This window comes from Podarcis melisellensis (genome assembly GCF_964234715.1).
Source record: "Podarcis melisellensis genome assembly, chromosome: 1".
In the NCBI taxonomy this organism is placed as follows: domain Eukaryota; kingdom Metazoa; phylum Chordata; class Lepidosauria; order Squamata; family Lacertidae; genus Podarcis; species Podarcis melisellensis.
The window spans coordinates 82,108,348-82,133,181 of NC_138528.1; the positions used below are offsets into that span (position 1 = coordinate 82,108,348).

At 41.0% G+C, this 24,834-nt stretch overlaps 4 protein-coding genes across 4 annotated transcripts; all 4 read right to left on the reverse strand.

Moving 5' to 3' along the window:
• Nucleotides 1-375: 375 nt before the first annotated feature.
• Nucleotides 376-1,311, reverse strand: LOC309366862 (olfactory receptor 5V1-like; the record flags this gene model as incomplete). The annotated part of the gene is made up of 1 exon (XM_081905752.1): nucleotides 376-1,311. The coding sequence occupies one exon, from the start codon at nucleotides 1,309-1,311 to the stop codon at nucleotides 376-378; it is 936 nt and encodes a 311-aa protein (XP_081761878.1).
• Nucleotides 1,312-5,609: 4,298 nt separating this feature from the next.
• On the reverse strand, nucleotides 5,610-6,542 carry LOC309366877 (olfactory receptor 5V1-like; the record flags this gene model as incomplete). The annotated part of the gene is made up of 1 exon (XM_081905793.1): nucleotides 5,610-6,542. The coding sequence occupies one exon, from the start codon at nucleotides 6,540-6,542 to the stop codon at nucleotides 5,610-5,612; it is 933 nt and encodes a 310-aa protein (XP_081761919.1).
• A 5,555-nt stretch (nucleotides 6,543-12,097) lies between these two features.
• On the reverse strand, nucleotides 12,098-13,033 carry LOC309366847 (olfactory receptor 5V1-like; the record flags this gene model as incomplete). Its single annotated transcript, XM_081905705.1, has 1 exon — nucleotides 12,098-13,033. One exon carries the CDS (start codon nucleotides 13,031-13,033, stop codon nucleotides 12,098-12,100), a length of 936 nt encoding a protein of 311 aa, XP_081761831.1.
• A 5,140-nt stretch (nucleotides 13,034-18,173) lies between these two features.
• On the reverse strand, nucleotides 18,174-20,723 carry LOC309356736 (olfactory receptor 5V1-like; the record flags this gene model as incomplete). Its single annotated transcript, XM_081888389.1, has 2 exons — nucleotides 20,695-20,723; nucleotides 18,174-19,139 (listed from the first exon to the last, which is right to left on the reverse strand). The coding sequence occupies exon 2, from the start codon at nucleotides 19,104-19,106 to the stop codon at nucleotides 18,174-18,176; it is 933 nt and encodes a 310-aa protein (XP_081744515.1). The 5' UTR covers nucleotides 19,107-19,139; nucleotides 20,695-20,723.
• Between the last annotated feature and the right edge of the window lie 4,111 nt (nucleotides 20,724-24,834).

The following is a 24,834-nucleotide window of genomic DNA, read 5'->3' on the forward strand; positions in this document are numbered from 1 at the left end:
TTAAGGCCTGCTGTTGTTGCTGTTGTTACTCCAGGTGTAAGACTGTGAACTAGTGTGAACCCACAAATGTACAACTAACCCCATGGAATCTTCAATGAAAACTAATTTGAACACCAAAAACAGTCATGGCTTTAGACTTATTATCTTTATGAAAACAACAGTTTAAATACCCAGGATAAACCCTTTTAAAGGCTGTGTATTCTACTCCCTTAAAATATGTCCTGTGAAACTGAGAAAAATCTGGACCAGGGCTGATATCAAGACTTAATTTGCTTTCCCTCTCAAATGATCAATCAAGTATTAGTCAAGAATGTGCTCAGAAGTCCAACATATTCTGAGAGTATTGAAGGATAGGAAAGACAGAACCTAACCATTTCATGAAAATATTTTAAGGCTGAGGGCTTTGACCAAGGCTCTCTTAACGTCTTTGTTCCTCAGGCTGTAGATCATAGGGTTTAGCATAGGAGTAACAATCCCATACAACATGGAAATAATTCTGTCCTGTTTGGGCGAATAGCTGGAGGTGGGGCGAACATAGGTGGCAATGGTGGTCCCATAAAACAAGAAAACTACAGTCAAGTGGGAACCACAGGTGGAAAAGGCTTTGCGCCTTCCCTCAGCAGACTGCATGTGCAGGATAGTAGAGATTATATAGATGTAAGAAATCAGAGTGACCAGGAATGCACCACCTCCTAAAATGCCACCCACAAGGAGAGCAGCCAGTTCTGGGAGGTAGGTAGAGGAGCAAGAGGCAGCCATTAACGGTGGGATATCACAGTAATATTGATGAATTTTATAGGGCTCACAGAAGGATAATGTAGAGGTCAATGAGGTATGAATCATGGAACTGATGAAGCCGGTTAGCCAGGTCCCTGCAGCCAGCTGAACACACCGCCATTTCGTCATGATGTTTGTGTAGTGCAAGGGACTGCAGATAGCCACATAGCGGTCATACGCCATCACTGAGAGTAATAAAATTTCAGTGCCCACAGCATCAATCAGAAAGAAGAGTTGTAATACACAGCCAACAAATGATATTGACTTGTCCTCTGACAAGAAGACCTGGAGCATCTTGGGCACAGTGACAGTTGGACAAAGGACATCCAGGAAAGACAGGTTGCTGATGAAGAAGTACATGGGAGTCTGGAGGTGAACATCTGTCGCTATTGCCATGAGGATTGACCCATTCCCTGCCAGAGTGATCAAGTAAATCAGCAGAACTGCTACAAAGAGGAAGATTCGCACTTCTGGGAGATCAGACAGCTCTGTGAAGTAAAAATCTTTTGGTTTTGTAATATTGCCTTTCTCCATTGCTACTCAAATAGCATATCTAAAGCACGGAGAAAACAAAAGCAGATTTGTTAGAAGAGCAAGATCATTCAGTTTGAAACCTAAGGGTAGTTCTGTTATTGATAAGAGAGACAGTCAGGAAGCATGGTGCCAACGCCCCACGTCTAGGGGATCGTAGGCACCTCGGTCCCCTTGGTATCAGTTTTAAGGGGGCTAGGCTCCCTCAATTTTCAGACATTTGTTGTTTTTCTTAAAACTACAAGTTTGACCGGCAACATAATGTTGCAATGTCCACCCACAGTGTTTTATTCACTCCTTTCCACAGTGAGACAGCATTTCATGGACAATTAGCATGCTGAGTTTGATAGTTTCCCTCCACCTAAAACATCCCACCTAAAGATGTTGTCCTCTTCTGCAAATGTCAGGGTTTCCTACATCAGATTATACCTTTTCCTGGTGTGCACGGTACCCTTTGGGCTACATCAAGATAGCATGAATTTGCTATTAAAATATATTCATCCAGTCAATGTCCATTTGTTTTCTAATGTTAAACTTTATAAAACCAGATACAAATTATTCCAGCTTTTTCATCAGCTATTTTCAACTGACAAAATAAGATTTTTTTCAAAATATTTTTCATTTAAAAATGTCATTAATTTTTCATTAAAATGCATGATGACAGAGGAAAATCCCAATATCGATAAAACAGGTATAGTATCATCTAACAAGACTACCCTCCAAAATTTCACTTCCTCTTAATACCAGACCTTTTTAGGTAAGAGAATTATTTGCCAAATCTGTCAATGTTTAATAAAAATAAATGGGTTAGAAATTTACATAATGATACCAGTGTATTGCAGACATACAATAATTGTTATAAAGCAGTAACTGAACCTACCTTATACATTCCCACAACTGAATTTTAAATCAATGGAATGGGTTTTAATACAGAGTTGAAAACAAAATGGATTTAAAAATTAAGTCATCACAACAATGTATATTGTGAAGATGATATAGTATTTCTACTGCAAAACCGAAAGCTACAGTATAAAGTCCCTTTTTACTGATAAGGGATTCGAGATTGTGACATGGAAATTTGCCCATCACCCACTGATATCATGAGTTCTGATGTCTGATCTTCAGCTCATTGAATGAATACAGTTTGCCTATCACTATAAAATAGCACTACCTAGCTAAAATGTTTGACTGCCTAAGTCTGCCAGTACAATAAAGCATCTACTTGCCTTCCTTGCTTTCCTTGTAGACTTGAGCACCACAGTAAGAGAGGGCAATGTGAAGAATTTATATCTCATCAGGAGAATGGTGCCATGCCTCTTCTGAACTAAAATTAAATAAACATTGCCTCTGACTTGAGTCAAAGGGGCAAAGTACCGTATTGTTTTTCCTTTGGCATAGTAGTGTGGGTGAATGGTATCAAGACAAAGTGTCTGTATTGGGACAAAGGTCTCTGAGGAATCCTGCAGTCCCTGAGTTGGAGTCTCAGAAGTGTGCAAATTCATTTGGCCAAAAGGTATTTTAAATGCAATGGCCCTGATCCATGGGAGATGGGTTGTGCCCAAGTTCTGGTGAACTCAATGGAAATTACTTTAACCTTGAAATCTCATTATCAAGCAAGAATATTTTTTAAAAAATGTGGAGTCAAGAGAAATGCTGGCATATGTTTTCTGAAGTAAAGTTTAAAAAACACTGCATCTGCCATGATAACAAATGGCACCAAGAGAAAGTGGCTACATTTGGACAAAGGTCTCTAAGGAATACTGCAGTTGCTGACTTGAAGACTCATACACGCAAAAGCTCTTTTGGCCAAAAAAATACAATGGTCTTCATCATGGGCATAGCCAGGATTTTTGTTTTGGGTGGGGCAGGCTTTTGTTGGGGGACAGAACCTCAGTTAGCTATATAATTTTATTGATTTTTATTGATGGGGGGGCAGCTGCCCCTCCCTGCCCATGCTCCTGATCCAGAGAAAAAAAATGTTAGTCCTATGTTCTGGAGAACTCAAGCAAACTTTATTTAACCATAAAATCTCATTGATTTCTATGAAGTTCAAGGGCAGCAGATTTACTTGGGACCAAACCTGGTTTAAAAGGCTTTTTTATAAACTGCATCTTGCATTCCTGTTATCTTCCATTTGCGAGGCCACCCAGAAGAATCTAGAAATGGTGGTTTGCGCTGTTAACTATCCAGCTATTAGAAAGTCACAAATAGGGAGAAAGAAGATGGTATCTCAAATAGCTTGCCAGGATTATCTTCCTGTTATCAACACACAGACGGAAGCTGCATTAGTCAGCAAAATCAGTATCAACTTCAACATGCCAATGCCTTCAATATGTGTAGATGTCAGGGAGTGTTGATAAAAAATGAGTGTAGTTAATTAACTAGAAGATTTATTGCAAAAACAGAGTTCACTGGAGCGGCGATCGCAGCTGTCCATCTAATAATTCAAAGATGTCCCTTCTAAGGAGCATGTTTCCGGCGAGACCAGAAACAGCCAAACTTCCTCTTGTGACATATTCTGTCTTGCAGGAACCCCCCCCCCCTTATGCCCCCAGACCATGGACTAAGGGGGTCAGCTCCCACCCCTTCCTCATTCTCTGAAACAGTACTTCCATGGTCCTTCACGCTCTCTGAGCTGCTTTCGTTTCTAGCCCCTGCATTTGTCCTTCACTAGTGCGCTGGCAAGCTGCCAGCTGACTCTCTGCAACTCTGCTATCAGTTGACATTCCTGAGGGCAGGGAAGTTGACTTTCGGCTATAATCATCCTGTCTTGTAGTTACCTCTCCCTCTCTCTTCTTGGTTACTTCCTTCACTGTGAGCTGGCTGCAAACTTTCCCTTGGGGCTGGCTCATTCATGACAGTTGATGAAGGCTAAGGAGCCTTTCTTGGGATGCGGGAGGCACTGTGGGTTAAACCACAGAGCTTAGGACTTGCCAATCAGAAGGTCGGCTGTTCGAATCCCCGCAACAGGGTGAGCTCCAGTTGCTCGGTCCCTGCTCCTGCCAACCTAGCAGTTCGAAAGCACGTCAAAGTGCAAGTAGATAAATAGGTACCGCTCCGGCGGGAAGGTAAACAGCGTTTCCGTGCGCTGCTCTGGTTCTCCAGAATCGGCTTAGTCATACTGGCCACATGACCTGGAAGCTGTACGCCAGCTCCCTCGGCCAATAAAGAGAGATGAGCGCCGCAACCCCAGAGTCGGCCACGACTGGACCTAATGGTCAGGGGTCCCTTTATCTTTAAGTACCAACCTTTCTTAGCCTTAAGTACTAACCTTTGTCATTAGTTTACACACTTTACCTTTTTATTAATCTCCAAGCCCAACTCAAACATAAGAGCTGATGCTTTTCACCTAACTATCTAGGAATCCATGGTTACCCAAGAGACACTGCCTGTCTCTGTAGAAGAACATTTCTTGTGGAACAACACACTCACACACCTTGCATTTTACCCTTGGCTTTCCTTCATTCCTATGCTGAGGAGATTTCCATGTCACCACCATCAACCCCAACAGACCTCATCCTTGCAGAATCAGGAAATGCATTAAACTCTCTCAGGTCCACCCCTCCCTCTCCTTCCCCTGCCTTCTGCTTTGAAGCCCCATGAAGTCCCCTTCTCTTGGGGAAACGTGTTCTCTTCCTTGCCTGTTGTCTCACCCTAAAATCTCAATTCCCCCTTTCCTCACTATCCATACCCTCCCACTGCTAAAGGGTGACTGCCCAAAGTCTCTAACTTGCATTCTTGCTATTTTTGCCTTAAAACCTTCTCAGAACCCCACTCTTGAACGCCCCCTAATTCCTGTGAATATCTCTGTTTCTCTTCTGCAAGCAAACAAGTCTAGTCACCCACCCACCCTGGTTCTAAAAGACCTTTCACCCCTTGAGCCAACATCCTCTTTCTCTGCCTTCCTTCACCACACCCGTGTTTTCAAATGAGTATCTAGGAAAATTTGAGTGTCAGATTGCATGTGAGAATTGCAGACTTGTGTCCAAACTGCATACGGTATTTACTCAAATCTAATGCGCCATCAAATCTAAAGCACACCTTTATTTTCGCAACATAATTTGGCCCCCAAGAAGTGCGCATTAGATTTCAGAAAATAGGGTACTTCATAACAGGTCATTAAATGATTGTCTCCCAGCACAAGCTCATAAGAAGGAAGGAAGGAAGGAAGGAAGGAAGGAAGGAAGGAAGGAAGGAAGGAAGGAAGGAAGGAAGGAATATTGTAGTAACTTTTAGCGCAGAAGTACAACGTATTTGAAGGACAGTAATCAAGGACAAATGGAATGAACCCAGTAATTTCATTAAAATAATTTCAAGCGAAATGCTTTGACCAAGGCCCTCTTAACATCCTTATTCCTCAGACTGTAAATCATAGGGTTTAGCATAGGAGTAACAATCCCATACAACATGGAAACAATTCTGTCCTGTTTGGGTGAATAGCTGGAAGTGGGGCGAACATAGGTGGCAATGGTGGTCCCATAAAACAGGAAAACTACAGTCAGGTGGGAACCACAGGTAGAAAAGGCTTTGCGCCTTCCCTCCGCAGAGTGCATGCGCAAGATAGTAGAGATTATATAGACATAAGATATCAGAGTGACCAGGAAAGCACCACCTCCTAAAATGCCAGCCACAAGGAGAGCAACCAGTTCAGGGAGGTAGGTAGAGGAGCAAGAGGCAGCCATTAGTGGTGGGATATCACAGTAATATTGGTGAATTTTATAGGGCTCACAGAAGGATAATGTAAAGGTCAATGAGGTATGAATCATGGAATTGATGAAGCCGGTTAGCAAGGTCCCAGCAGCCAGCTGAACACACCGCCGTTTTGTCATGATGTTTGTGTAGTGCAAGGGACTGCAGATAGCCACATAGCGGTCATACGCCATCACTGAGAGCAAGAAGACTTCGGTGCCCACGGCATAAATCAGAAAGAAGAGTTGTAATACACAGCCAATAAATGATATTGTCTTGTTCTCCGACATAAAGATCTGGAGCATCTTTGGCACTGTTACTGTGGGGCAAAGGACATCCAGGAAAGACAGGTTGCTGATGAAGAAGTACATGGGGGTCTGGAGGTGACTATCTGTTGCTATTGCTGTGAGAATTGCCCCATTTCCTGCCAGCGTGATCAAGTAAATCAGCAGAATTGCTACAAAGAGGACAATTCGCACTTCTGGGAGATCAGACAGCTCTGTGAAGTAAAAATCTCTTGTTTCTGTGATATTGGTTTTCTCCATTGCCACTCAAATTGCATATCTAAAGTACGGAGAAAAGAAAGCAGATTTGTTAAGAGAGCAATAATAATAATATAATAATTTATTATTTATACTCTGCCCATCTGGCTGGGTTTCCCCAGCCACTCTGGGCAGCTTCCAACAGAATATTAAAATACAATAATCTTTATTTAAAAGATTCCCGAAACAGGGCTGCTTTCAGATGGCTTCTAAAAGTCTGGTAGTTGTTTTTCTCTTTGACATCTGATGGGAGGGTGTGCCACTACCGAGAAGGCCCTCTGCCTGGTTCCCTGTAACTTGGTTTCTCGCAGTGAGTGAACTGCCAGAAGGCCCTTGGTGCTGAACCTCAGTGTCTGGGCAAGAGCAGGGATCATTATGTTTGTAACCTAAGGGTAGTTCTGTTATTAATAAGACAGCCAATTGGGATGCAGGGTGCTGATGCCCCAAATCTAGGGCATCTTAGGCACCTCAGTCTACTTGTTATCAATTTTAAGGGTGCCAGGCTCCTTCAATGTTCAGACATTTGTTATCTTTCTAAAAATGTCCACCCACAGTGTTTTATTCACTCCTTTCCACAGTGAGACAGCATTTCATGGACAATTAGCATGCTGAGTTTGATAGTTTTCCTCCACCTAAAACTTACACACACACCCCAAGATGTTGTCCTCTTCTGCAAATGTCAGGGTTTCCTACATTAGATGATACCATTTCCTGGTATGGGTGGTACCTTTTTGGCTACATCAAGATAGCATTAATTTGCTATTAAAATATATTAATCAAGTCAATGTCTATTTGTTGCATATGTTAAACTTTATAAAACCAAATACAAATTATTCCAGCTTTTTCATCAGCTTTTTTCAACTAACAAAATAAGATTTCTCAAAATATTAATCTATTTTTCATTTAAAAATTTCATTAAAAGTACATGTTAAAAGAGGAAAATATCATTTTTAAAAAAAACAACAACACCTAAAATCAATAAAACATGTATTGTGGCATCTAACAACATTACCCTCCAAAATTACACTTTTTCTTAATACCAGACCTTTTTAGGGTAAGAGAATTATTTGCCAAATCTGTCAATGTTTAATAAAAATAAATGGGTTAGAAATTTACATAATGATACCAGTGTATTGCAGACATACAATAATTGTTAAAAAGCAGTAACTGAACCTACCTTATACATTCCCACAACTGAATTTTAAATCAATGGAATGGGTTTTAATACAGAGTTGAAAACAAAATGGATTTAAAAATTAAGTCATCACAACAATGTATATTGTCAAGATGATATAGTATTTCTACTGCAAAACCGAAAGCTACAGTATAAAGTCCCTTTTTACTGATAAGGGATTCGAGATTGTGACATGGAAATTTGCCCATCACCCACTGATATCATGAGTTCTAATGTTTGATCTTCAGCTCATTGAATGAATACAGTATGCCTATTACTAAAAAATAGCACTACCTAGCTAAAATGTTTGACTGCCTAAGTCTGCCAGTACAATAAAGCATCTACTTGCCTTCCTTGCTTTCCTTGTAGACTTGAGCACCACAGTAAGAGAGGGCAATGTGAAGAATTTATATCTCATCAGGAGAATGGTGCCATGCCTCTTCTGAACTAAAATTCAATAAACATTGCCTCTGACTTGAGTCAAAGGGGCAAAGTATTGTTTTTCTTTTGGCATGGTGGTTGGGGGAATGGCATCGAGACAGAGTGTCTATATTGGGACAAAGGTCTCTGAGGAATCCAGCAGTCCCTGAGTTGAAGTCTCAGAAGTGTGCAAATTCATTTGGCCAAAAGGTATTTTGAATGCAATGGCCCTGATCCATAGAAAATGGGTTGTGCCCACGTTCTGGTGAACTCAATGGAACTTACTTTAACCTTGAAGTCTCATTGCTTTCAATGGGACTTTTCTCAGGAGGACAAAGTCTCTTCAAAGCAATATCTGTTTTAATGTATTTTTAATCTTTTGTTGGAAGCTGCCCAGAGTGGCTGGGGAAACCCAGCCAGATGGGCAGGGTATAAATATATTATTATTATTATTATTATTATTAGCTTTTTTCATGACGTTTGTGTAGCATAATGGACTGCAGATAGCAACATACCGGTCATATGCCATCTCTGCTAGCAATAAAATGTGAGTGCCCACCACAGCAATCAGAAATAAGAGTTCTAGCATGCAGCCAACAAATGATATTGCCTTGTCCTTTGACAAGAAGACCTGGTGCATCTTTGACACAGTGACAGTTGGACAAAGGACATCTACCGTAAAAAAGATTAATTACTGAGGAAGAGTTACATGGGGGTCTGGAGGTGAACATCTGTCCCTTTGGCCAAGAGAACTGCCCAATTCCCTACCAGCGTAATCAAGTAGGTTAGCAGAATTGCCACAAAGAGGGAGATTTGCACTTCAGAAGATCAGGCATCTTGGTGAGGTAAAAATCTTTTATTTCTGTGATATCATCATTCTCCATCTTCCTGCCAATCAGTTCAAGTGGGATATCTAAAATACAGTGGAAACAGAGTAAATTTGTTTAAAGCTTAACTACTTAACAATATATAATTGATTACCTTTCTGACTTTTATTTACATAGAGCACACCCCTCATCCACCCGTGGCTACCAGCTTGGCCAGAGGGGTCTGGCAGCTGAGTGGGAGGGAATTGCCTGACCCTTCTTTGAAACAAGGTCATATGTACTTTTTACTGTGCAATAAAAGATGTGAGACATAATCCTCAGGGGGAAATTCTGGAAGAATGCTTTAAAATTCATGGCCTGTACCTCATTTAAATATTGGAAAGGTAAAAAGAAAAAGAAAAGAAAAGGCCATTTAGATAATCCTAGCTCAGTACAGTCCCAGCTAAAGAAGATTGGTAAATTAAGTTAATGGAATGGGCTGAAATGGTTAAAATAATTGGGAAATCTAGAAATTAAGATGATAACAATATAAAGAAGAATGGGAAATGCTTATTGTATACATACAAAGCAATGCGCATAAGTAAATTTCGGAAAACACTTGTAACATGTTAGAAAATGTATTAAAAATGGAAGAAAATAGAAGTTAAGATTTTTGTGGGTGTGCCTAAATGAAAATAATAAAATTGAACCTAGGGTGGGGATGGAGGGAAGTCAAGGGATTAAAGTAATCCCAAACTAAGTATTTAATATGAATTGCTTTTTAAAAAAAATAACCTCAAAAACAGTATTGTATGTGTGTGGTGGTGGTGGTGTTTAGTTCTGCTGGGGTTTTTCTTTTCTTTTCTTTCAATGATTTTTTTTTGTAAAAAGTTAATAAAAATATTATTACATTTTTTAAAAAAAACAGTCTGCGTCCTTGGTGGCAAAGATACTTGGTGGGATTCAACTGAGTAGTTGTGTGCATAGAATGAAGTCCACTCATGCCACATCTCCTTCCACCTTGTGCCCCCAGTAATCCCTCAATCTGATGTAGAGGGTTGGGATAAAACCTGGAGCTGGGAGCGAGAGGAGTGCATGGCAGAAGAGAGTGGGGAGGGTCCCATTGTGCAGGTGGACCTCGTTCCCCTGCTCACGGGCCACTTTGCGCTACTCTGAATTCCACCCACTATGTTTCTTCAACTGCAATCACAAAACCAATGGTATACATCCCTACAAATGGACTTAAAACTTAGGTAGTGGGTTTTAACTCAACTAAATAGATTTAAAAATTAGATGACGGCAACAATATATTGTGAATATGCTAAAAAGAATTTTTTTACTGCAAAAGCAAAACCTACAACATGCATTCCCATTTTACAGATAAGGGATTTAAGATAGTGAAAAGGAAACTTGCAAAAGATCATCAACTAAGATCATGACTTCTGATCTCTGATTGTTAGTTTGTGGAATTAATACAATAAGCCTATGAGTAAGAAACAGCACTGCAAACGGAAGCCACTTGCCTTTCGTGCTTTCCAAGTAATCTGTAACACAACATTATCAAGCAAGACAATTAAGAAAAAAGTGGAGTCAAGAGAAATGCTGGCATATGTTTTCTGAAGTAAAGTTTAAAAAACACCGCATCTGCCATGAGAAGAAATGGCACCAAAAGAAAGTGGCTACATTTGGACAAAGGTCTCAAAGGAATCCTGCAATTGCTGACTTGAAGACTCAGATGTGCAAAAGCTCTTTTGGCCAAAAGGAATACAACGGTTTTGATCATGAGCGTAGCCCGGATTTTTTGGGGGGGTGGGGCAAGCTTTTTGTTGGGGGGTAGAAACTCAGTTAGCTATGTATTTTTTATTGATGTTTATTGATTTGGGGGGAACAGCAGCCCCACCGTGCCCCTCCCTGCCCATGTTCCTGATCCAGAGGGGAAAAAATGTTAGTCCCATGTTGTGGTGAACTCAAGCAGACTTTACTTAACCATAAAATCTCATTGATTTCTATGAGGATCAAGGACAGCAAATTTGCTCGGGACTAAACCTGGTTTAAAAGGCTCTTTTATAAACTGCATCTTGCATTCCTGTTATCTTCCATTGGAGAGGCCACCCAGAAGAATCTAGAAATGGTGGGGTGTGCTGTTAAATATCCAGCTATTAGAAAGTCCAAAAGCGGCAAAGAAGATGGTATATCAAATAGCTTGCCAGGATTGATCTTCCTGTTATCACCACACAGATGGAAGCAGCATTAGTCAGCAAAATCAATATCAACTTCAACATGCCAGTGCCTTTAATATGAGTACATGAGGCCTGAAAAGCCTTTCTTAACCTTAAGTACAAACCTTTCCATTAGTTTACACACTGGTTTTTTGTTAATCTCCAAGCCCAACTCAAACATAAGAACTGATGCTTTTCACCTAACTATCTAGGAATCCATGGTTACCCAAGAGACTTAGCCTGTCTTTGTAGAAGAACATTTCTTGTGGAACAACACACTCACACACCTTGCATTTTACCTTTGGCTTTCCTTCATTCCTATGCTGAGGAGATTTCCATGTCACCACCATCAACCCCAACAGAACTCATCCTTGAAGAATCATGAAATGCATTAAACTCTCTCAAGTCCACCCCTCCCTCTCCTTCCCCTGCCTTCTGCTTTGAAGCCCCATGAAGTCCCCTTCTCTTGGGGAAACGTGCGCTCTTCCTTGCCTGTTGTCTCACCCTAAAATCTCAATTACCCCTTTCCTCACTATCCATACCCTCCCCCTGCAAAAGGGTGAAGGCCCCAAAATCTCTAGCCTGCATTCTTGCAATTTTTGCCTTAAAACCTTCTCAGATCCCCAAACAGCGTAAGGTGTCCAAACTGCATATGGAATTTACTCAAATATAATGCACTATCAAATCTAATGATCACCTTAATTTTTGCAACATAATTTGGCCCAAAATAAGTGCGCATTAGATTTCCGTAAATATGGTACTTCATAACAGGTCATTAAATCATAGTCTCCCAGTACAGGCTCATAGGAAGGAAGGAAGGAAGGAAGGAAGGAAGGAAGGAAGGAAGGAAGGAAGGAATATTATAGCGACTTTTAGCTCAGATGTACAATGTATTTGAAGGACAATATTCAAAGACAGGGATGTCTGAACCCAATAACTTCATGAAAAACTTTTCAGATGAAAAGCTTTGACCAAGGCCCTCTTAACATCCTTATTCCTCAGGCTGTAGATCATAGGGTTTAGCATAGGAGTAACAATCCCATACAACATGGAAACAATTCTGTCCTGTTTGGGCGAATAGCTGGAGGTGGGGCGAACATAGGTGGCAATGGTGGTCCCATAAAACAGGAAAACTACAGTCAGGTGGGAACCACAGGTAGAAAAGGCTTTGCGCCTTCCCTCCGCAGACTGCATGCGCAAGATAGTAGAGATGATATAGACATAAGAGATCAGTGTAACCAGGAATGCACCACTTCCTAAAATGCCGGCCACAAGCAGGAGAACCAGTTCAGGGAGGTAAGTAGAGGAGCAAGAGGCAGCCATTAGTGGTGGGATATCACAGTAATATTGGTTAATTTTATACGGCTCACAGAAGGATAATGTAAAGGTCAATGAGGTATGAATCATGGGATTGATGAAGCCAGTTAGCCAGGTCACAGCAGCCAGCTGAACACACAGCCTTTTCGTCATGATGTTTGTGTAGTGCAAGGGACTGCAGATAGCCACATAGCGGTCATACGCCATCACTGAGAGTAATAAAATTTCAGTGCCCACAGCATCAATCAGAAAGAAAAGTTGTAATGCACAACCAACAAATGATATCGACTTGTCCTCTGACAAGAAGACCTGGAGCATCTTGGGCACAGTGACAGTTGGACAAAGGACATCCAGGAAGGACAGGTTGCTGATGAAGAAGTACATGGGAGTCTGGAGGTGAACATCCGTCGCTATTGCCATGAGGATTGATCCATTCCCTGCCAGAGTGATCAAATAAATCAGCAGAATTGCTACAAAGAGGAAGATTCGCACTTCTGGGAGATCAGACAGCTCTGTGAAGTAAAAATCTCTTGTTTCTGTGATATTGCCTTTCTCCATTGCCACTCAAATTGCATATCTAAAGCACAGAGAAAACAAAAACAGATTTGTTAGAAGAGCAAGAGCAGGGATCATTCAGTTTGTAACCTAAGGGTAGTTCTGTTATTAATAAGACAGCCAGTCAGGAAAGCATGGTGCCAACGTCTAGGGGATTGTAGGCACCTCGGTCCCCTTGGTATCAGTTTTAAGGGGGCTAGGCTCCCTCAATGTTCAGATATTTGTTGTCTTTCTTAAAACTACATGTTTGACCTGCAACACAATGTTGCAATGTCCACCCACAGAGTTTTATTCACTCATTTCCACAGGGAGGCAGCATTTCATGGCATGCTGAGTTTGATAGTTTCCCTCCACCTAAAACATCCCACCTAAAGATGTTGTCCTGTTCTGCAAATGTCAGGGTTTCCTACATCAGATTATACCTTTTCCTGGTGTGCACGGTACCCTTTGGGCTACATAAAGACAACATGAATTTGCTATTAAAATACATTAATCAAGTCAATGTCAATTTGCTGCAAATGTTAAACTTTATAAAACCAGATACAAATTATTTCAGCTTTTTCATCAGCTATTTTCAACTGACAAAATAAGATTTCTCAAAATCTTATTCTATTTTTCATTAGAATATTTCATTAATTTTTCTTTCAAATACATGTTGAAAGAAGAAGATATCAGATTCTTATTAAAAAAAACCTATAATCAATAAAACATGTATAGTGGCATCTAACAACATTGTGTGTGGTACGGAAGCTGTAGTACCCAGGACAGGATGGGGTTGTGCAGAGTTGTTAAGGCAGCTGAGAGCATTGTTAGCTGCCCACTCTCCACCTTAGAGCAGATTTATGCCACAAGGTGCCATAGGAAGGCACTGGACATAGTAAAAGATCCATCGCATCCTGGTCACTGTCTCTTCGAGCTCCTGCCGTCGGGACGGAGATACAGGACGATGAAGACAAGAACGAGCCGTCTTAAGAACAGCTTCTTCTCCAGAGCGATCTCGGCCCTGAATGGGAAGCCTGGACTTTGAAAGTCATCTAATCTTCCTTGCTGTATTATACTGTATTGTTTTAATTAGTGTTTTTATAGTTGTTTTGATTTTGTGTGGAGTGCCCTACCTGGGTGGATGGAGCAGCCAAGTAATTTCGTTGTCCCCGAGAGGGGGCAATGACAATAAAGATATTATTATTATTATTATTATTATTATTATTATTACTACTACTACTACTACTACTACTACTACCCCCCTCCAAAATTACACTTTCTCTTAAGACCAGATTTTTTGGGGGGGTTAGAGAATTATCTGCCAGATCTGCCACTGTCTGATAAAAATAAATGGATTGAAAATATACATAATGATAACAGTATATTGCAGACATACAATAATTGTTATAATACAGTAACTAAACCTACATTATACATTCCCACAACTGAATTTTGAATCAATGGAATGGGTTTTAATACAGATTTTAAAACAAAATGGATTTAAAAATTAACTCATCACAACAAGGTATATTGTGAGGATGATATGGTATTTCTACTGCAAAACCGAAAGCTACAGTACAGTGCTTCCTCAGGTTACAGATCCTTCAGGTTATAGACTCTGCTTACTCAGAAATAGTACCTCGGGTTAAGAACTTTGATTCTGGATGAGAACAGAAATTGCAAGGTGACAGCGCAGCGGAAGCAGGAGGCTCCATTAGCTAAAGTGGTGCTTCAGGTTAAGAACAGTTTCATGTTAAGAACAGACCTCCAGAATGAATTAAGTTCTTAATCTGAGGTACCACTGTATAAAGTCCCTTCTTACTGATAAGGGATTCAAGATTGTGACATGGAAATTTGCCCATCACCCACTGATATCATGACTTCTGATGTCTGATCTTCAGCCCTTTGAATGAATACAGTATGCCTATCACTATAAAATAGCACTACCTACCTAAAATGTTTGACTGCCTAAGTCTGCCAGTACAATAAAGCATCTACTTGCCTTCTTTTCTTTCCTTTCCTTGTAGACTTGAGCACCACAGTAAGAGATGGCAATGTGAAGAATGTATGACTCATCAGGAAAAATGATACCATGCCTCTTCTGAACTAAAATTCAATAAACAATGCCTCTGACTTGAGTCAAAGGGGCAAAGTACCGTATTATTTTTCCTTTGGCACAGCAGTGTGGGTGAATGATATCGAGACAAAGTGTCTATATTGGGACAAAAGTCTCTGAGGAATCCGGCAGTCCCTGAGTTGAAGTCTCAGAAGTGTGCAAATTCATTCTGCCAAAAGGTATTTTATATGCAATGGCCCTGATCCATGGAAGATGGGTTGTGCCCAAGTTCTGGTGAAATCAAGGAAACTTACTTTAACCTTGAAGTCTCTTTGCTTTCAAAGGGACTTACACAGCTACTTTTCTCAGGAGAACAAAGTCTCTTCAAAGCAATTATTTGTTTTAATTTATTTTTACTCTTTTGTTGGAAGCCGCACAGAGTGGAAACCCAGCTAGATGGGCGGGGTATAAATCCATTATTATTATTATTATTATTATTATTATTATTATTATTATTATTATTTGTTTTTTCCATGATGTTTGTGTAGCATGATGGACTGCAGATAGCAACATACCGGTCATATGCCATCACTGCTAGCAATAAAATGTGAGTGCCCACCACATCAATCAGAAATAAGAGTTCTAGCATACAACCAACAAATGGTATTGCCTTGTCCTCTGACAAGAAGACCTGGTGCATCTTTGGCACAGTGACAGTTGGACAAAGGACATCTAAATAAGATTAATTACTGAGGAAGAGATGCATGGGTGTCTGGAGGTGAACATCTGTCCCTTTGGCTAAGAGAACTGCCCCATTCCCTACCAGGGTAATCAAGGAGGTCAGCAGAATTGCCACTAAGAGGAAGATTTGTACTTCGGAAGATCAGGTAGCTCGGTGAGGTAAAATTTTTTTGCTTCTATGATATCGTCTTTCTCCATCTTCCTCCCAATCAGGTCAACTGAGATATCTAAAATACAGTGGAAACAGAGTAAATTTGTTTAAAGTTTAACTACTTAACAATATATTATTGATTACCTATCTGACTTTTATTTACATTGAGTTTGATTCATTTGTGTCTCCATACACCCCTCATCCTGGACGCGGGGTGGCGCTGTGGGTAAAACCTCAGTGCCTAGGACTTGCCGATCGCATGGTCGGCGGTTCGAATCCCCGCGGCGGGGTGAGTTCCCATCTTTCGGTCCCAGCTCCTACCCACCTAGCAGTTCGAAAGCACCCCTAAGTGCAAGTAGATAAATAGGTACCACTTTCTAGCAGGAAGGTAAACGGCGTTTCCGTGTGCTGCGCTGGTGCTGGCTCGCCAGAGCAGCTTTGTCACACTGGCCACGTGACCCGGAAGTGTCTCTGGACAGCGCTGGCCCCCGGCCTCTTAAGTGAGATGGGCGCACAACCCTAGAGTCGGACACGACTGGCCCCTATGGGCAGGGGTACCTTTACTACCTTTACACCCCTCATCCACCCATGGTTACCAGCTGGGCCGGAGGGGACGGGCAACTGAGTGGGAGTTCATATGTACTTCTCAGTGTGCAATAAGCTAGAATTAATATACCAAAGCTCTACCATGAGCCACTGAGAAAAGGAAATGCCATCTTATCAACAATCTTATCAATAATCAATTTTGTAATGTGAAATACAAAATTTAGGCCGTATAGTGGTACCTCGGGTTAAGAACTTAATTCATTCTGGAGGTCCATTCTTAACCTGAAACTGTTCTTAACCTGAGACACCACTTTAGCTAATGGGGCCTCCCGCTGCTGCCGCCGTACGATTTCTGTTCTCATCCTGAAGCAAAGTTCTTAACCCAAGGTACTATTTCTGGGTTAGCGGAGTCTGTAACCTGAAGCGTCTGTAACCCGAGGTACCACTGTATTAGGCATCAAACAAAAACCTGACCTTTGACTGATTAACAGTCTGTGTCCTTCCGTTCTTCTTAAAGCTTTTCCCCCTACATACACCGTGGGCTCTTGTGTGTGGATAGTACCATTATGGCTACATGAAGACTCAGAGAATGAATTTGCTCTTAGTATATACAGTATTACTAGGAGGGGGAGCAATTCCTCAGTACTTTAAATCATTATTGGATTTAATTTATGTTTCAATTGGAATCATTATTAGTGGAATGGAATAAAAGGTGATGGAGGGATGTAACACATATATTATGAATCGGATCAGTGTCAGTTTGCTGCAAATACAACTTTATAAACCTTCAGATGCAAATTCTTTTTTCAGCTTTTTTATCAGAAATTTCCATCAGGCATTTCCAAGTTTTATAATGAGATAATTCAGAATAGTAGTCCAGGTTACATTGCAAGATACATGTGGAAAGAAGGAGATGGCTGTTTCTTGCCTTAAGTACCAACCTTTCTTAGCCTTAAGTACCAACCTTTGCCATTAGTTTACACTCTTTGCTTTTTTATTAATCTCCAAGCCCCTTTCCTCACTATCCATACCCTACCCCTGCAAAAGGGTGACCTCCCAAAGTCTCTAACCTGCATTCTTGTTATTTTTGCCTTAAAACCTTCTTAGAACCCCACTCTTGAACGCCCCCTAATTCCTGTGAATATCTCTGTTTCTCTTCTGCAAGCAAACAAGTCTAGTCACCCACCCACCCTGGTTCTAAAAGAACTTTCACCCCTTGAGCCAACATCCTCTTTCTCTGCCTTCCTTCACCATACCTGTGTTTTCAAATGAGTATCTTGGAAAACTTTTAAGAATAAGTCTCCTATTGGTTTTAAACTCTTCTAAATTCAACCTAGTATTAGTGTGGTGTTTATTATTTTGGTTAATTTTTTAGTAACTGTGCTAATTTCCTTAATTTTCACATCATAATTTGGCCCAAAAGAAGTGTGCATTAGATTTCAGTAAATATGGTCCTTCATAACAGGTCATTAAATGATAGTATCCCAGTACAGGCTCATAGAAAGGAAGGAAGGAAGGAAGGAAGGAAGGAAGGAAGGAAGGAAGGAAGGAAGGAAGGAAGGAAGGAAGGAAGGAAGGAAGGAATATTGAGTGACTTTCAGCTTAGAAGTACAATGTATTTGAAGGACAGTATTCAAGGACAGGGATGATTGAACCCATTAATTTCATTAAGATCTTTTCAGGCAAAATACTTTGACCAAGGCCCTCTTAACATCCTTATTCCTCAGACTGTAGATCATAGGGTTTAGCATAGGAGTAACAATCCCATACAACATGGAAACAATTCTGTCCTGTTTGGGCGAATAGCTGGAGGTGGGGCGAACATAGGTGGCAATGGTAGTCCCATAAAACAGGAAAACTACAGTCAGATGGGAACCACAGGTGGAAAAGGCTTTGCGCCTTCCCTCAGCAGAGCGCATGCGCAGGATAGTAGAGATGATATAGACATAAGAGATCAGAGTGACCAGGAAAGCACCACCTCCTAAAATGCCAGCCACAAGCAGGAGAACCAGTTCAGGGAGGTAGGTAGAGGAGCAAGAGGCAGCCATTAGTGGTGGGATATCACAGTAATATTGGTTAATTTTATGGGGCTCACAGAAGGATAATGTAAAGGTCAATGAGGTATGAATCATGGAATTGATGAAGCCAGTTAGCCAGGTCCCTGCAGTCAGTTGAACACACAGCCTTTTCGTCATGATATTTGTGTAGTGCAAGGGACTGCAGATAGCCACGTAGCGGTCATACGCCATCACTGAGAGCAAGAAGATTTCGGTGCCCACAGCATAAATCAGAAAGAAGAGTTGTAATACACAGCCAACAAATGATATTGTCTTGTCCTCTGACATAAAGATCTGAAGCATCTTTGGCACTGTCACTGTAGGGCAAAGGACATCCAGGAAAGATAGGCTGCTGATGAAGAAGTACATGGGGGTCTGGAGGTGAATATCTGTTGCTATTGCTGTGAGAATTGCCCCATTTCCTGCCAGAGTGATCAAGTAGGTCAGCAGAATTACCACAAAGAGGACAATTCGCACTTCTGGGAGATCAGAGAGTTCAGTCAAGTCAAAGTCTTTTGCTGCTGTGGTGTTGTCTTTCTGCATTGTCCTCCTAATCAAACTGGTCAGCTAGAATGTCTAAAATACGAAGAAAACAAAGCAAATTTTTTATAAGTACAAATGTTGGTTGAAGGACAATATACAATTGTTTAAGCATCTGACTTTTAATCATAGATGGCCTGATCCTGTTTGTTTCTGATGAATATCTCTCCCGCACATGTGGCCAAAACCTGTATATTCCTTTGGTCAATAGAAAAAGCTTTGAAACCACTTTGAAATTAAGAATAAAGAAAACCTCATAAAATATAAAACTGAACACAGAATGGAAGAGCATGAGAGACAGCACTATAATCTCTTTTCAAAACTATTCAGGTCTTAACCACAATATTACTGTCAGAAGTTACCATGGAAAGAGTCATTTTCTTGTACCTACTAGGAGAGGGAGGCAGGCATCGTGGCCAACTCCAAAGCGTTGCTGGAATTCCCCTGGCAAGGTGGAGAGGAGTGTCTTTCTCCCAGTTTCCCTCTCCTTTCTCAGTTTTTTTAAAAGGAATTTTTGATCAATTGACTGACTGATTGGATTGGATTGGATTGGATTGGCTTTCTATCCAGCCTCTCCTCCAAGAAGCTCAAGGTGACATACATAGTTTTTCTTCTCCCCATCTTCTCCTCACAATCCTGTGAGGTAGATTAGGTTAAGAGACAGTGACTGGCCCAACACCACCCAACCAGTGGTGGAGCTTCATGCTCTGGCACCAGGGAGCAGAGAGCATGCAGGGACGGGGCTGACGCGCATCCCGGGGGTGTGGCATGCATCCTGGGGGCGTAGTGCGCCACCTGCAGGGGCATAGCGCGCGTCCTGGGGGCGATGCGCTCCCCACTGGGATCGCGCTGCTGGGGGTGGTAGCGCTCCCTCCGCACTCCTCTTCCTCCGCCAGTGCACCCAACAAGCTTCCTGGCTGAGTGGGGAATTGAATCCTGGTCGCCCAGCACTCTGATCACCCCACCATATGAGGCATGCCAACATCAGGGCTGCGTACCCTCCCCCACCCCTGCTACATTCTATGGGCTTGTCAAGGGAATGAGAGGGCTCTGGATCCAATGGTTGCAAAACCTCCCCTTACCATCCCCAGCACAACCCTGGAACAATGGAGGCAGGGCAAAAAGCAGCAACAACAGATCTTAACACTGATGCTGCAGGAAAACCTCCCTCATCAGATCTCCCTCTCCTATGGCAGACCTCTGTCTCCACCCATAGAAAGGAAGATCTGAAGAATCTTATGGCCTCAGGTCAGGCACCCCAAAGACCACAGGATTACAGTCGTAATCAAAACGCCCTACCCCTCAAAATTATACTGCAATGCACCCATTGCATTAATTATTTTCAAAATATGAAGGAGTACTAGAATGATAGATGGTAGTTAAACAGTAAAGCCTAGGAAACATTATACAGTACATGTTAAAAGAAGGAGATTAACAACTTATCAAACCAAGAAAATGTGCTTATTGGCATATAACAACAATACTCTCCAAGTTTATATTTATCACTTAATAACAGACATTTGTATGGCAAGACATTTATCTGCCAAAGCTGCAAAACAGTTTAATAAGAGTAAATGGATTTTAAACTTACCTAATGACAATATATTGCAAAGATGCTATGATTTTTTCCCCAAAACAATCACTAAACCTAAGGTACATATTTCCACATAGAAACTCAACTAAGATTATGATCTCTTATATTTAGTTCACTGAATGAATATAATATACCCATAACTGAAAAACAGCACTATAGACCTAAAGTATTTTGACTGCCTAAGATTGGAGACCCAGTAAACTGCATCCACGAGCCATCCTTGATTTCCTTGTGAACTGTAGAACCACAGCAACAAACAAGAAAGTGAAGAATTTATGTGGAGTCAAGAAAAATATCACACAGCAATCTGAAGTAATGCCTAAGAAGCATTGCCTCTGTCATTAGTCAAAAGGACAACATCTTCCCCCCCACCCCGCCTTTGCCACAGAGGTGGAGTTGGGGGGGGGGAGATGGCATAAACTCTATCTTGGGACACAGGTCTCGGAGGAATCCTGCAGTTGCTGACTTGAAATCTCAGTTGTGCAAAAGCTCATTGGGCCAAATCCTGTTTGCCAACACACAAGAAAGAAAACTTGAGAAAAACATTACCACGGGTAAACAGATTATATTGATTAAATATACCAAAGTAAAGGATCTACAAACCAACCTAGTTCAATCAGACTAAGCAATCCAAATACACCCAGCTGGGCAGGTGAATTGTAATATATGGGGGGGATTTTATCCTTCCCAGCTCCTGGTCATATTCAAGAGTCACTCGCTGCGGCCATACAGAAATGTTTGGAAGGAATCCTCCCTCTCTGCTGCAAACATATTGATGTTCAGACATAGTTCAGACTATGCCAGTAGGATCCCGACCCCCCCCCCTGAAGGACATCCCAAGGTATAACCTGTGAAAAATGACTGAAGAGTGCCCTCAACCCAATAATGTCTTAGATATTAAAGCAAGCATGCCTTAATTCCTCTCACCTGCCCATACCAAATGCTACAGGAGGTGATCAGCTCCCACTTTTCATTTCCAGGGAAACACACAAGAGCTCAAACAGAGAGCTCTTTGCAGATCCTCCAAGAACATGTTCTGACCTGAAAGATGAACCCCATCACCCTTAAATAATTTCCATGCGATTATCAGGGACTGGGCAGAGGAGGAGGATGTCGGCATGCAGAGGGTCTCAAGGCCAGCTGGCTAGACCCAGCTGGGTCATCTCCTTCCAGCCGTCCCACTGCGAAGACCCATTGGCCTCTGGTCTGACATAAATCAGCAACCCAGGCTTCAAAAAGCCAGAGCACACCATATCAGCAGAGCGAACTGCGCACACAGAATAGGCCTGAGGCTTGTGGAAGCATACTACAACTATGGATTTATTTATTTATTTTTAACATAACTTTATTGAATTTTCCATATTTCATTTCATAATACATATCCAGAGCTTACATTATTACTCAAAAAGCAAAGCGACCTCCTTCCCTCCCTCTTTTCTGACTTTCCGATTCCTTTAACATATTTATCACATTTCCATAATCACTTCTTTCTTCTAATCATTTAAAAATCACACTCTCATTTGTAAATCAGCTCTCTTTCCTCATTACCAAATGTTTCATGTTAAGACTACAAATGTCTTCAGATGTTTACAGTTTTCTTTCAAATAATATATAAATTTACTCCAAACCTTTTGAAATCTCTCATCAGGTCGGTTCCTGATTTTCCCCGTCAACTTCGCCAACTCCACAAATTCTACCATTTTTATCTGCCAGTCATCTAGGGTGGGGAGTTCTTGCTGTTTCCATCTCTGGGCCAGGAGGATTCTTGCTGCCATTGTGGCATACATCAATAAGTTTACATCTTTTTTGTGGATTTCCTCATCAATTAACCCTAATAAGAATACTTCTGGTTTTTTACTGAAATTGTAATTGAATTTACTGAAATTCAATACCTTTTTAATTCATTATAGATAATGTCCCAGAAGGTTTTAACTTTAGGGCAAGTACACCACATATGTAGGAAGTTTCCTTCCTTCTCCCTACATTTCCAACATGATTTATCCTGACTTCTATACAATTTGGCAAGTTTACTTGGTGTGATGTACCAACGATACATCATCTTCATTAGATTTTCTTTAAGTGCCACACACGCTGTGAATTTGATTGTTTTATTCCACATTACCTCCCACCTCTCAAAATCGATGTTATGCCCCAGATCCTGTGCCCATCTTATCATCACGCTCTTCACCTCCTCGTCCTTTGTATTCCATTCTAATAATACCTTATACATTTTTTATATCATTTTCTTTTTGCTACTCAACAGTTCTGTCTCTATTTTTGATTGAATATTACTAAATCCAGTACTTTTGTGGTCTTTCCTCAATATATCTTGTAGTTGGTGGTACTGTAACCAATAGGTTAATTTCCCTCTTAACTCTTCAAATGTTTTTAACTTTAATTTGCCATCTACTTCCACCACTAAATCTCTATATGTCGCCCATTCCTTTTTCATGTTTTTTCTTTTTTACTGCAAATGCCTCCAATGGTGAGATGCACCACGGAGTTTTGCGTTCTAACAAATTTTTGTGTCTTATCCATACCTCATACAAAGATTTCCTAATAATATGGTGCATAATAATAATAATAATAATAATAATAATAATAATAAATTTTATTTATATCCCGCCCTCCCCAGCCGAAGCCGGGCTCAGGGCGGCTAACAACAATAAAACAGTACAAAGGTACAGCACAAACAACACTCTAAAATCATTCATTATAAAATTAATTCAAATCAAGCCACTGGCAACCATTGGGCCAGAGCTCTGCAAAGATTGCCGAGGGAGGGAGTCAGGCTGTGCCCCGGCCAAAGGCCTGGTGGAACAGCTCTGTCTTGCAGGCCCATCAGAAAGATGTCAAGTCCCGCAGGGCCCTAGTCTCTTGTGACATGTACTTTTACCTTTTCGTACCACAAATAGGCATGCCACCCAAATCTATTATCAAATCCCTCTAGATCTAATATCTCCTCATTAACCAATGCCATCCATTCCCGCAACCAACAAAAACAAGATGCCTCGTAATAAATTTTTAAATCTGGCTGGGAGAATCCACCTTTCTTTAACATCCATCAAAATTTTGTACTTAATCCTAGGCTTCTTCCGCAGCCAGATAAATTTAGAAATTCGTTTTCGCCAGATATCAAATTGCTTCATTCCACATATAATGGGAACGGTCTGGAATAAAAATAACAGTTTCGGGAGCACATTCATATTAATAGCGGCGATTCTGCCCATCAACAATAGTTTCATTCTGGTCCAAATTTCTAGGTCTTGCTTAATCTCGTTCCATACCTTTTCATAATCATCTTTGTATAATTTGATGTTTTTAGTCGTAAGCCACACACCCAAATCTTTTACTTTTTTTGCTGATTAATCCTGTTTTCGTTTATAACTCTTCTGTTTCTTTACTATCTATATTTTTTGTTAATAGTTTCGTTTTAGTTTTATTAAGTTTGAATCCTGCAAGTTGACCGTATTCTTCTATCTTTTCCATTGCTTCAATTGCACTGTTTGTTGGTTGTTCCAGCGCCAACACTGCGTCATCTGCAAAGGCTTTATATTTATACTCTTTGGAGCCAATTTCAATACCCTTTACTCCTTTTGTTTCATCCATTTTTTTCAACAAAACTTCAAAAGTTGTTATGAATAATAGTGGCAATAACGGACACCCCTGCTTCATCCCCTTCATTATCTCAATTCTTTGCGTAAGAGTATTATTAATTACAAGTCTAGCATATTGTTCAGAATAGATAGATTTAACTCCATTTATAAATTTCGTTCCCATATCCATGATTTCTAAATTCCTTTTCATGAAGTGCCAAGACACATTATCGAATGCCTTCTCAGCGTCCAGGAACATTAACACCGCTTGTTTATCCCTTCTGGCATCCAAGAGTTTGATTATGTCAATGATGTTTTCAACATTATCTTTCAGTTGACAGCCAGGCACAAAGCTGGTTTGATTTTTCCCAATTCTCTCTCCTAATATTTGTTTATATCTGTCAGGGAACTGCCATCGGCTCAGGGGCAAGAGGGGAAAAGGCGGATGGATTATAGAGAGCCCCCCAAGATTGTGAGAAGCAGCAGTTCCTCAGCGGAGGAAGGAAGCCACACCTCTAGTGGGGAGGAGATGCAGGGCTCG